The sequence below is a fragment of the Drosophila mojavensis genome, unplaced genomic scaffold (genome assembly GCF_018153725.1).
Source record: "Drosophila mojavensis isolate 15081-1352.22 unplaced genomic scaffold, ASM1815372v1 contig_277, whole genome shotgun sequence".
In the NCBI taxonomy this organism is placed as follows: Eukaryota; Metazoa; Arthropoda; class Insecta; order Diptera; family Drosophilidae; genus Drosophila; species Drosophila mojavensis.
This window is the reverse complement of record NW_025318822.1, coordinates 4,891,452-4,903,465: the sequence shown is the minus strand read 5'-3', so window position 1 is coordinate 4,903,465 and position 12,014 is coordinate 4,891,452. Positions and strand designations below refer to the sequence as shown.

At 43.8% G+C, this 12,014-nt stretch overlaps 1 protein-coding gene across 1 annotated transcript in view; it reads left to right on the top strand.

Moving 5' to 3' along the window:
* LOC6574392 (muscarinic acetylcholine receptor gar-3) overlaps positions 1–12,014 on the top strand; it is a 55,240-nt gene extending 43,226 nt beyond the window's left edge. Inside the window, exons 3-7 of the mRNA XM_002000405.4 lie at positions 1,371–1,603; positions 1,670–1,898; positions 3,657–3,795; positions 3,869–4,273; positions 7,289–12,014. Of these exons, the coding sequence (XP_002000441.3) occupies positions 1,371–1,603; positions 1,670–1,898; positions 3,657–3,795; positions 3,869–4,273; positions 7,289–8,675 (2,393 nt within the window). The 3' untranslated portion in view covers positions 8,676–12,014. The remainder of the gene's footprint in view (positions 1–1,370; positions 1,604–1,669; positions 1,899–3,656; positions 3,796–3,868; positions 4,274–7,288) is intronic.

Sequence of the window (12,014 nt, the reverse complement as noted above, 5' to 3'; positions counted from 1 at the left end):
CAGTTGGAAACAGTTGGATATCTTAAAACGCAAATTCTAAATGAATGACAAAGTTTCGAAAAGGACCTTTTATTAAATTTAGTGGTTTCAATGAGGAAGAGAATTTTTGAGTTAACTAAGGCAAATGGAGGCCGGACTAAGTATTAACATTAGTTTTTCCATCAATCCGCAACGAATTCGGATTTTTTTTACAAAAATATGAATATGGGCTATAATTTTGATACAGAAAATGGTGCTGTTTTTCTTCGTTTTTTACTTATTTTTAAGAAATCATTATTAAATCGTGAATTTTAAGTGAAAAAGTTTTTTGCCATTCATAATTGAAATATTGAACTACTCATTTTTGAAGATTTTGAGGAAATATGCCATTTGGGAAAAGTTTTCAGCCGATTCGTTTCAGTGGATTAAAAGTGGGCTATAATTATGATAAGCACTGTAGATAAGTGATAGGGAATCTGAGCCTTACCATCCGTATTTCCCTTACACACATATGCATATTTTACAATACCTGTTCCGTACTTTGAATCCCCTGTCTGCATGCCTTGAATATACTCACATTTCTCAGCTTGACTCATATATTTCATATTGTTCTAGTCCCAACGCAATCCTATATCAGCTGTGATACAATATTCATGCCCACTCAAATTTCAGCCCCAAATTCAGCACACAAATCTTTTCAAGCACTCGCACACAGTGAATGTATACACACACACACACACGTGCACACACACACGCTATCGCCTGGGGCATAATACAACTGTAGAACATATTATGGTCGGCCATCCTTGGCTTGTAGAGCATCTCTCGCTGAGTTATGACGTCCAACAGCTGCGCAAAACGACTGTCGCGAGAGGCGTTCCGGTCGAGGGGCCGTTCATATGAAGGCGATGCCACAAATATGTTGCATAAGCCAGCAGGGAACAACGTGGCCATAAGGCCGAAGGTGGCACAAAATAGACAAAAAAAAAAAGTTGGGAGAGCAAAAGCAGAAGCAAAAAGAAATCAAATCAAATGGCCAAACGACAGTTGGCCGCCTATTTTGGTGGCTAGTTGGAAAATATTGCAGCCACTTGGACCACTATATTTTCCGTTGGCTACCCATTCAAAAACTAAAGAGGTATATTGGTTGCTGTGGAGGAACTACTATTTGATACATATAGATTTAGCTATCAGTACTAAAAGGACTTGGGATTTTGGCAATGTTATGCACGTGGCATGCTCCAGTGCTCAGTGCAGGGTATCATCTCACAGTCGACCCGAGAAACAGTTGCCTTATTGATATTTACAAGCACATTCCGTCTAATAAAAGTCAAAGATAAACATATTTATCCGCTTCTTCCTCTTCCTTTCACTTTGATATGCTTTTGCAGGCCACTTTCCACTGAGCTCGGAGCACTGCCTGACCTGGATCTGCCTGGATGTGCTGTTCTGTACGGCCAGCATAATGCATCTGTGCACGATATCCGTGGATCGGTATCTGTCGCTCCGCTATCCAATGCGCTTCGGACGCAACAAAACCAGACGCCGCGTCACGCTCAAGATTGTCTTTGTGTGGCTGCTGAGCATCGCCATGAGTCTGCCGCTCAGCCTGATGTACTCGAAGGTGAGCATCCGCAGGATGCTATCTCTCGCCGTTTTCGGTTTGCTTAACATCCTGTTCTCTTGACAGGATCATGCCTCGGTGCTGGTGAATGGCACTTGTCAGATACCGGATCCGGTCTACAAGCTGGTCGGCTCCATTGTCTGCTTCTATATACCGCTGGGCGTGATGCTGCTCACCTACTGCCTCACCGTCCGACTCCTGGCCAGGCAGCGACAAAACTTGGGCGGCGGCCAGCCCACATCGGCGGTCACGCCCGGCTGGGCCAGCGGCTGGCTGGGCCAGGCGCCAGCCTTGGGTAAGTGAATGCACACAAATCCAACACAAAATCATTTTACATTATTGTTCAGTTGATTATCCTTAAATAAATATTGCAATAGCAGCTGCTAGTTATTCGAACTACCTCTGCATTTCTCGCAGTGTACATGCATGTGCGCATTTACGACACTTGCCACGCCCACTGTCTCACAGCTGTCGACATTTAATATGATTTGCAGCTAGCCCAAACATAATATTACGAATTTTGTAGGCGGGAGCGGGGGGTGGTTGGGGGCAGCAGCAAAGCCAGAATGCTGGCCAGGACATGCATAGGCGTCTAGGCCACAGCAATGCACACTTTCAGCTATCGACAGGAGTGTGGTTTGAGCATGCTATGAGTTTATAACCAAATTCAGGGCTGCCATCCACCAGCCAGGCATTGGCATATTACGTAAGTCTGTCTGACAGTCCAAGTGCAAAGTAATGTACAATTCTGAGCAGATATTGATTTCACAGCTTAATTGAATCTAATGCAATACACATACTTAAAAGCCCCTCGAATGTGCTCTTGATTCATATTGATTCATACATATATTCTGGGTACGTGAGTACATACATAAATTACAACTGCTAGTTGTGCTATCGCACTCAGCTCTCCCTAGAACGATTCACACAATGGCAAATTGTTTCGGTTGCCCTCTCGGTAGAGCATTTAGCATTCAGGCTAAACGCCCCCAATACAAATTTCTCGACGACTGCAGTTGGAAGCGCAATTCGTGCGCCAATAACAATAATCAATAAAATCAAAATCAAAATCAAAATCAGAATGGAAATAAAAATAAGAACTAAACATATTTAATGGGCTTTTAGTAGTAAGTGCAACTGCGATTGCTTCTGTTTCTGCGTCTGCTTCTGTTTCGGCTCCTGCTCCTGCTGCATTGCAGTTGAGTTACATTTGATAGCTAATCGACGATGGGGAACAGAGCACGAGCAGTGGGTCGAGGGCATTGCGACGATTTTATAATGCTAATGCAGCTCTCTCCATGTGTGTGTGTCTGTTTGTGTGTGAATGTGTACAGTGGAATGCTCAATTTATGGTTTTTTTTATATCTAGGGATACATGAGTAGGGAGTCAACTGTATACTAGACCAAACATTTCAATGAGCGAACGAGCTCCTTAGATAACGAGCTGTTTAGCAATGCTCTTGCTTAGCAAAAGATTCCATTGTCATAAAATTCTATTTAAATATTTTGTAAGAATATATTTTGTTATATTTAAATAATTAATTATATAAAATTATGAATTGGTCAAACACAAGGCCAAGTATTCTAGCACTAACCATAAATGCTGTTGTTAACAGCTGTTGACTTAACAGCGTTTGGCTATGTTAACTGAATAGCCTGCCATTTACATAGACATATTCAAATATCAATCATTTATTATTATATACATAAATATTATACAAATATTAAAGATTGAAGCACTTTCAAGGACTGTGCGATTTTATCGATTAAAACGACATCCATGCCCATAGTACAGGGCACGAGTGTGTTATTTTCTGTGCAGTTATTTTAAGCTAAATCTGCTGTAAGGCAGCTGAAATTGGCGCAGGCACGTAGCAAAGCTTTTCCCTGTAACTGTGTGAATGTCTATGTGCGTGTGGGTGTGTGAGTGTGTAGTCGTGCGAATTTATAAGCGCATTTAGTTGGCTTAAAGCGGGCATGTGATTTTTTTGAGCCCTAGCATATGATTGCGCTGACTGCAATTTAATGGTTTTTATTCGCTATTCGATTGCAGAGCGTCGCTGCACTTGGCGCCGATTGTTGAAACCGGGCCAGAGCCACGCCTCAACGGTGCTACACGCCCACTCTGCTAATTCGACGGACACGGATCTCAGCACACTGGACAATCACGAGCTCTGGCTGCCCGACTCCAGGTAAGCGCTAGACTTGACAAATTGTGATGGCATTCCCCTCTAGGAATCTATTTCTATTGGCCACCCCCATTAGCATACCCGAACCCACGCCCACGACAATGACGGCGCTGCATCAGTTTGGAGCGGAGATGTTGAAGCTATCGCGTGGCCTGGAATCTGTTGCCTCGTCCTCAACAACCGGCTCGCCCACAAAATCCGAATTTTCCATCTCAAACAATTTACCCTACTCCAGCAGCCCGCAGCGCTTTTCGACGCATCAGCAGCAACAGCAGCATAATCAGCAGCAGCAGCAGCAGCAACAGCAGCAGCATCAGCAGCACTTGCAACATGCTCACGGAAGCAGCTACCTGCAACAAACGTCGCCCAAGGGCAAGCAGAGCAGCAACATTCTGGGCCTGTCCAGCACAACGCTCGGTCTGGAGCGCGAGAGCACGCGCAACTCCTTGGCCAGCAGCCGCATGGGCGAGCAGAGCGATGGGTAAGTGCGCGGAAATCCCTAATTGAAAATGCTCTAAGGCGAAAATTAGGCACAAGGACGCTCCATGCAAAGGACGTTTCCCTAACAGGCCAAAATGCAGAAATTACTAAAAGCAACAATCAGACTTGCTAGCAAATCTCAAATGGAAAACGTTCGAGTTTCATTGACTGCCACAATGAGAGTTTAAGAATCGGCAAAAAAAGAAAAGAACACTAACAAAATAAAGAGGCAGCTAGGAGATACCCTATGCTCTCATTCTCTTAATTATACGATGAAGACATTCTATATATATGACACGTACAGGGTATTGACTTCTCTTCCACCAAATATTTGTCTTTATTTAATGCAGAAATACAAGCATAATAATCCCTTCCTTATGGCCACAGGGTGTAACTGACTATATAGCTTACTTTTGTACTTTATCAATTGAAACTTGAAACTCGATTGACACACAATATGCACACACATAAACGTGCTCAGGGAGAGAGAGAAAGAGAGAGACAGAGAGTGACTCTTTAGAAAGCAACATCTTCTGGAGGCTGGGTCCTTTGGTGAAAGGGACTCAACTAAATGCCGCCAGTTCAGGTTTCTTTGCCTGACAAAAGGCCAAACAGCTGCAAACATTAATGCCATACACAAACACAAAAAACACACATACACACACACACGCATACAGGCGTAAAGTGAGCACAGGAGAGCGAGCGAGCGAGCGTATTATCCCCGAGCATTTGTCGGTGCCGCCACGCCCCCATGCACAGCCTCTCGCTTGACCGCATCAAAAGCCAAGCCAACAGCTCAATTCGTACTTATTTAGTTTCTTTCGGTCCTCTCTTCTCCTGTGTCTCGGTACGCCAGGCTGCCTCGTTTTTGGGCTTTCGCCTTTCATTGTCCTTCCGCCTTTGAATTGTTGTGAAATTTTTTGTAATAATTAATTTTTTTCGTTTATTTTGAATGAAGCAAAAAAAGGTTCTCTTAAGTGATTTTAGCCACGATGGCAACAACACCACTCAAATGATTTTATTTTAGTTGACTGTAAGGAAAAGACGATGAACAAGTAGAGAAAACCCAATTAAAATTGTTCATTTCAAAAAGAGCAAAAATAAAAGAAAAATAAAGAGAAAACAAAATTAAATTCTTCATTTAGCAGATTTACTTAATAGATATTCCAAGTATTTAAATTGTCCCCCAGCAAATGAGCTCAAAGCTGAAAGAACTGAATTCACCTATCAAAAAAATGCATGAACAAAATTCGAAATGAATTCGCAATATATTTTTATAGTTAATTTCCATTTCCTTAATGCCATAAAGTTTAATGCCTAATGGCTTTAGTTTCTCTCTTTGTCGGGCTCAGCTGTTGCTCGTTTTTTTCCCTTTATTATTTTGCCCTTCATATCTGACAGTTTCTTTTTTTTTTTTTTTTTTTTTTTGACATTGGAACGCATTTACACAATCAATAAATGGATTTCGCTTTTTCGGTGTGTCCTTTAATAAAGAACAACCAAATAAATAAATAAATAATTTGTGAGCATTTTCGCTCTCCTGGCTGCCTTTGTGGCACTTGGATTCGGGTCCTGGCAAATTGTTGTATCGGCTTTTAATTGTTTGACTAAATGTCTTTTCATTTGAGGAGCTCCCGGAACGAAGCTCCGTAAATTTTTGTGTCACTGAATTTTATACAATTTTAAACATGTATAAATATACCCAATCGACAGCCACATCTCTGCTATGAATAAATCTCTCGCTCGGCTATTATTTTTCCTCGCTTTTCTCATGTTTACGCAAAAGAAAGAAAAACACATACATACATAAACAGATGCTGACGATTCGCCCGTTAGCTTGACTTGATGAGCTTGGCAGCTGTTTAATTCCTTTGAGGCTGAAACAATAACAAACTCGACTGGTAGCTGCGTGGCTTTGTTTGGCTTCTGCATAATGAGATGGGACACCTTTTAGCCGCACGCCGCAGTAGCTTCAATCTGGCAACTGGCAACTGTCATTTACTGCATCTCAATTTATGTGCGCGCGTCTCGCGTGGATGAAATCAGAAAGTGTCACGGATGCACAATGGGAGGAGGGCGCAGCCTGCTCATGCCGCCGCCAGTGCCCCGCCCACAGCTGTTGCGCGACGCCTTCATTAGGCGCAAATGAAGTTGCGGCTGCTTCAACATTTGCATGCAAAACAAATGGCGGCATGCGGAAAGCTGAAAGCCAGCCGCAAAAGCCAGCGCTCAAATTTGTGCCCTTTATTAAAATGAATTCCAAATGAGAATAAAGCGTGCGGAGCGCGTTGGAGGCAGCGGCAAACACAAAAGTGTTTGCTTTAAGAAAAGGGCGGGGGAGACATAGAGAGAGAGTGAGAGGGAGAGAGCAAAAAACAACAATGCGCGCCACAAAGCGCATTTTGTGGATTCTGTTCGAGTCGCAACTGTAAACACAAACAGCAAAAAGTGTTGCCTACTTTTCAGCGCACCCAAAGCCAGGTGACCACAAAGCTTGCGCTGTTACGCGTATGTGTGTCGGTGTGCGTGTAAGGGTGTGTATGCTTTCGGCCGGGCAGCATGTTTTCAGGCGCACTGTTTGCCAATTGACTGAGCAATTTTAATTAAAAAAATAAAATAAATTCAGTATGTAAAAAGCTTAAGAGGCGCGTGAAACTGCCGAAATATATTTAAAAGAAAACCAAAAAAAAGGTAGCTCAATTTTTTGTGCTAAAGCTTAAATACAATGAACGGTATTCATGACAAAAAGTGGTTCGATTTGGGGAATTGGAAACTGATGGAGCATTGGCTATGAATTCGGGCAATTTCCATATCAGAATTGCAGTGGAAAAAACTTTAAATTCCTCTTGTCGTGCACATTGAACAATTGATGTTAATCCTATAAATATATCTCTTTAATTATTGTAAGATACCATTCACAAAAAACTGTAATTACAACAAAGAGTGAAATAAATTGAAATTGAAATTGAAAAATATCTTAAATTTCATTTGTTTCCCTTTTCCTTATCTCTGGCAGCACACTTTCCCAACTGTCGCAAAGACTGCGCGCGTACAAGAAGCGCAGGCGCGCTTCTTCGGCAGCTTCTGGGCGTGAGCGACGCGCTGGCAGCGAAGATGCCGAGGATGAGGATCAGGACACGCTACGACGGTGCAAGCGTTACAATAGCCTGCCCAAAAATGCGCTCTACACGCACCACAAGACGCTGCACGAGAGCCAGGACGACGATGACAACGAGGCGGCGGGTGCAGAGCCGGAGGACGACGACGAAAGACTAGACACGCAAGCAGCTAAAACATCAAAATCTTCGTCCATGAGCAAGAGCTGCCACTCCGACACGGAGGTGGAGCCACAACAAGGCAAACTATATCACGTACCAAGCAGCTCCAATCATCAGTCGGACTACCCGCAGCTGCCGTCGGTGTGCACCTGCCCCTACTTCGGAGATCGCCCGCTGCAGAGCTGTGTGAAAACGGCCGAGGTGAAGATCATATCCTCCGCCTTCAAGGTCACCACCGTGACGACAGCAACGGCCGTGAGCAGCTCGCCCAGCGAAATGGACCTGCTGCTCTGCAGCGCCAGCAACAACAAGAGCGCGCTCACCGGCAGCGTGAGTGTGGGAGCGGCAGCAGCAGCTGTTCCCGGCGGTGGAGTTGGTGGTGCGTCGGCGAACACCTTGTCGCCCAACTCGGCCCATCAGACGCCGGGCAGCTGCCTGACGGTGCACAGTGATGGCAGCGGCTTTCTGGCCGCGCCGGGTACACCCTGTCCCGGCCGGCGTAAGTTGAGCATCTCAAAGACAGCATCGGTGGTCACGTGGGACTCGAGTCGGCATCGTCGGCGTGGCAGCAGCTTTGGCGGTGCACGCACCTCACTGCTGCTAACCCCCACCAAGACGGCGTCCAGCACGGCAACAACCACAACAACAACGACACCGTTACGCCGCTCTGCCACACTGCGGAGCCACCAGAACATGAACTACCAGGGCGGAGGAGAGGGCGGCAAGTCGCGGACGCCGCATTCGTCGCCCTGCCTGCTGCAGCGCCAGCAAACGGTTCGCTCTCATCATTCGCGCAACTCGAGCGTCATCTCGCGCAACTCGTCGCGGCACGGTCGCATCATACGGCTGGAGCAGAAGGCCACGAAGGTGCTGGGCGTGGTGTTCTTCACGTTTGTCATTCTCTGGTCGCCGTTCTTTGTGCTCAACCTGTTGCCAACGGTGTGCGCGGAGTGCGAGGAGCGCATCAGCCACTGGGTGTTCGATGTGGTCACCTGGCTGGGCTATGCCAGCTCCATGGTGAATCCCATATTCTACACGATCTTCAACAAGGTGTTTAGGCAGGCCTTCAAGAAGGTGCTGCTCTGCCGCTACTCGAACAACAGCGCCTGGAGGCCCAGCAGATAGCAGACGCCGGTGAAGCCCGGTAAGCTCAAGGCAAACGCCAATCCTCTGACAAATCTCAAACCGCCGCCTATCAAATGCACCGGCGTGGACTTTGCCGATGCCAGGACACTCGCTCCACGTCCAGCCTCAAGCCTGCTCAAGGCGCAATCGAACAGCGATTCGACGACCAATCTCTGAGCGGAGCAGCTCGAAATTTCGGCAAGCATCCACAGACCACACGGCACGCACAGCCCGGCCACGGCTCCGAATCGTGTGTGTGAATGTGTATTGAGGCTTAAGTCTCTAATTAATTTCAAATTCAATTTGCACAGCCATTGAGCACATTTGCCGGACAAACCGAAACCAGACAACTGCTGCTTGTTAACCCACCCGATGGAACAACCACCTAACCGCCAAACATCCCACTCGCATTCGTGCCGAGTCCAGCCAGCTGGTCAGCTTTGCCGCCGCAGGCATCTAGTTCTCTAATTGTGGTGCTCAAGGTGTATTAAGTTTGTCTGCTCAATGCCACGCCCCACAGCGCCTCCATCTCCGCCCTGTGGCTCGGCAATTCCATTATGGGATTATTAAACGAAGCATAGCAGATTTTGCAAATGTGCGTCAAAGGCATTCCAAGGCGGAAAATGCAAAGAATCTGTATTTTCCTGCTTCTATCAAGCATGGGGTAGCCCCGAGGCTGATTATGTGCATGCTGCTGAAACTATGGAATAATAGAGGGCAGTTTAGTTAAAAACAAACTAAAGTCGGTATTCAAGTTTGTTAATATAGCTAGAATAAGCTCTTCAAGTAGCCAAGAGTGTGATCTTAACTTGTAATAAACTGTTTACACAGCTAATATCAGAGCGTTGGCACTTCCTATGTAAACGAAAATCAAATTAAATAACATTTTAAATACTTTACATTCCAATGTTCTTCGTCGACGTGGCCTGTGCATTAAATTAACGTTGCCGGATCACTAACACTTACAGCAAGCTGAGCTATTCAAGCTAAGGCTTGGACAGGCACATCAATATTTTGGGCTTTAGGCCTTATATTTTCATGGCGTTAAATTGTTTTTTAAGCCATCAAATTCGATTGCATATTGCCTGGCGCTGTTTAAGTCCATAAATAAATGCGCCAAACTGTCTCCTGCAGTTGTTGTTGTCGCTACAAATTTGATTAAGTCAATTGCAATCAATATAAGCCGAACTTTCGTTTATTTGTTTATTTGGCGATTTTCACAATTAAACGTTTAATTTATGGCAAATTTTCGGGCCGCAAATGCGAGAGACCTGCCAAATTCACGTACGCAATGTCTATAAAAGCGCTTTTCTTGTTGTTGTTGTTGTTGACGTTGCTCTTGTTATTGTATTAGTTGTTGCTGTTGCTGTTGTTGTTGCTGGCATTGAACAGATTGCCATTTTTATTTGAAAAGTTGATTCATTCGGTTTTATTTTCTGTGGCAAAATGAAAAATGTTCAGCTGGTCACGTAAATGGCGCCCCGGCAAGAGGCTACTGCCAGGTCTTGAGGAAGCTGAAACAGCTGCTTGAGGCTGGCACATCAAACAGCAACAACAGCAATCAGCAGCAGCCATAATGAAAGCTATTTGGCTCAGAAAGTTTCAATGTGGACCAAGTTTAAAGCGTAATTTTGTGATGTGGCTACAAAGTAAGCGACAAATTCGCAGCAGAATCAGAGTGAGAGGGGAGCGAGGCCTGCCAGGCAGAAGGAGCAGGTAATGGTGCCATTAGTAGCACCTACTCACTAAGAGCTCGAAGAACACTTTGCAGCGCGCGCCTCAAACATTTTTAGTATTTTCTCTTTCCCTTTTTTTTTCGACACACTGGCAGATGGAGAGGTTGACAAATTCTTAACGGAGACAACAGACGAGAGCGACAGCAGCGAAACGCGACACTTTTGAGAATTTATGGCCGTTTGATGGCCAGAGGAAATATTTTAGCTCACTTCATTGACGCCGAGTCTGTCTCCGGCTAGCTTAGGACTTGGGTCGCTGATAGGCCGGGCCTAAGTGTCGCACGCCGTTGAAACTTCATTGAACTTTAATAGCCTGGCCGCAGGGCAAACAGCAGAGAAAGACGAAGAGAAATGAGCGCAATGGCGGCAATTTCCGTTTCCGTTCAACGCTCGCCTAACATATGTTGCCTTTTAAGGAACTAAAGTATAAAAGCACCAACAACAACAAAATAAAGTCACTCTTACTTAGCTCAGACAGGGTCTATCAAGAACTGATGTACTTGCCCTTCCGATCCTTGACTTAAACTCAAAGTATATTAAAATTATTGAATTAAAAACATAATGAATGCAAATCTGAAAGCAAAAACCCATTTGAAATAAGCTAAGCAAATACGAATTTAAATTTCATAAATGTAAACTGCAATCACAAGGTAAATGTTAACCAAATTAAATGAATGTATTTATTTATTACTAAGTAGTTAATTAAAGTGTATATATACTGAATACGCACTGTATTTAGTTCGGATATACTACTAAAGGGGAGAGCATTGTCACAAAACGCTTTTAACGAATAGCTAAGCTAAGCGAAAAGCATTGCACAAATGCAATCCAGCTAAGCACTGTATTAGAAAATGTACTTAAATGCATTAGTTTAACTGTAAGTAGTTGTGCGGTAGGCACTGTGAATGTCCAAGTTTAGGAAACGATTGCTGTATATACAATATACGACAAAAACTTGAAATATAAGTTAATGTAACACTGTCACATACACAAACACACACAGACACAATAAGACCCATAGGGTGTGCTAAGTAAATAAAACTCTACATACATATACCCAACTAGCTATGATCTGATTAGTGTAAAATTAGTTTAGCTATTGAATCAACTTATCAATGTACTCTGAGTACTAGTAGAACCCATTAGAAATGAATGACGCATTATCGACAGAGCAAATCTTCTTGTTTCCCATTAAAAACTGAATCGAATTTAACGGAAAGAACTCTTTAAATGGATTCGATAATCAGAAAAAAAAAAAAAAAAACAGCCACACAAGTATTATAACTCAACATAAAAGAATCCGAAGCATAATTAAGATTCCGAATGACATATCTCTGTGCGTTATTGTTTGATGTATGTACATATATACAAATATTAGTAGTATATTGAAATATATATTAGAATTAGCTGCAACCCAGTCAAAGACACTAAAATCTAAAACCATATACATATATTAAGATATCAAATAAAATATATACATATATGTTTAACATATACTGGCGATCATGTTTGATGTTTGACTAAATGTTAACCTACATATGTGTGTGTGTCTGAGAAGCCTTTTAAGACTTCTATATTAAATGTGCATTCTATCGAACAATAT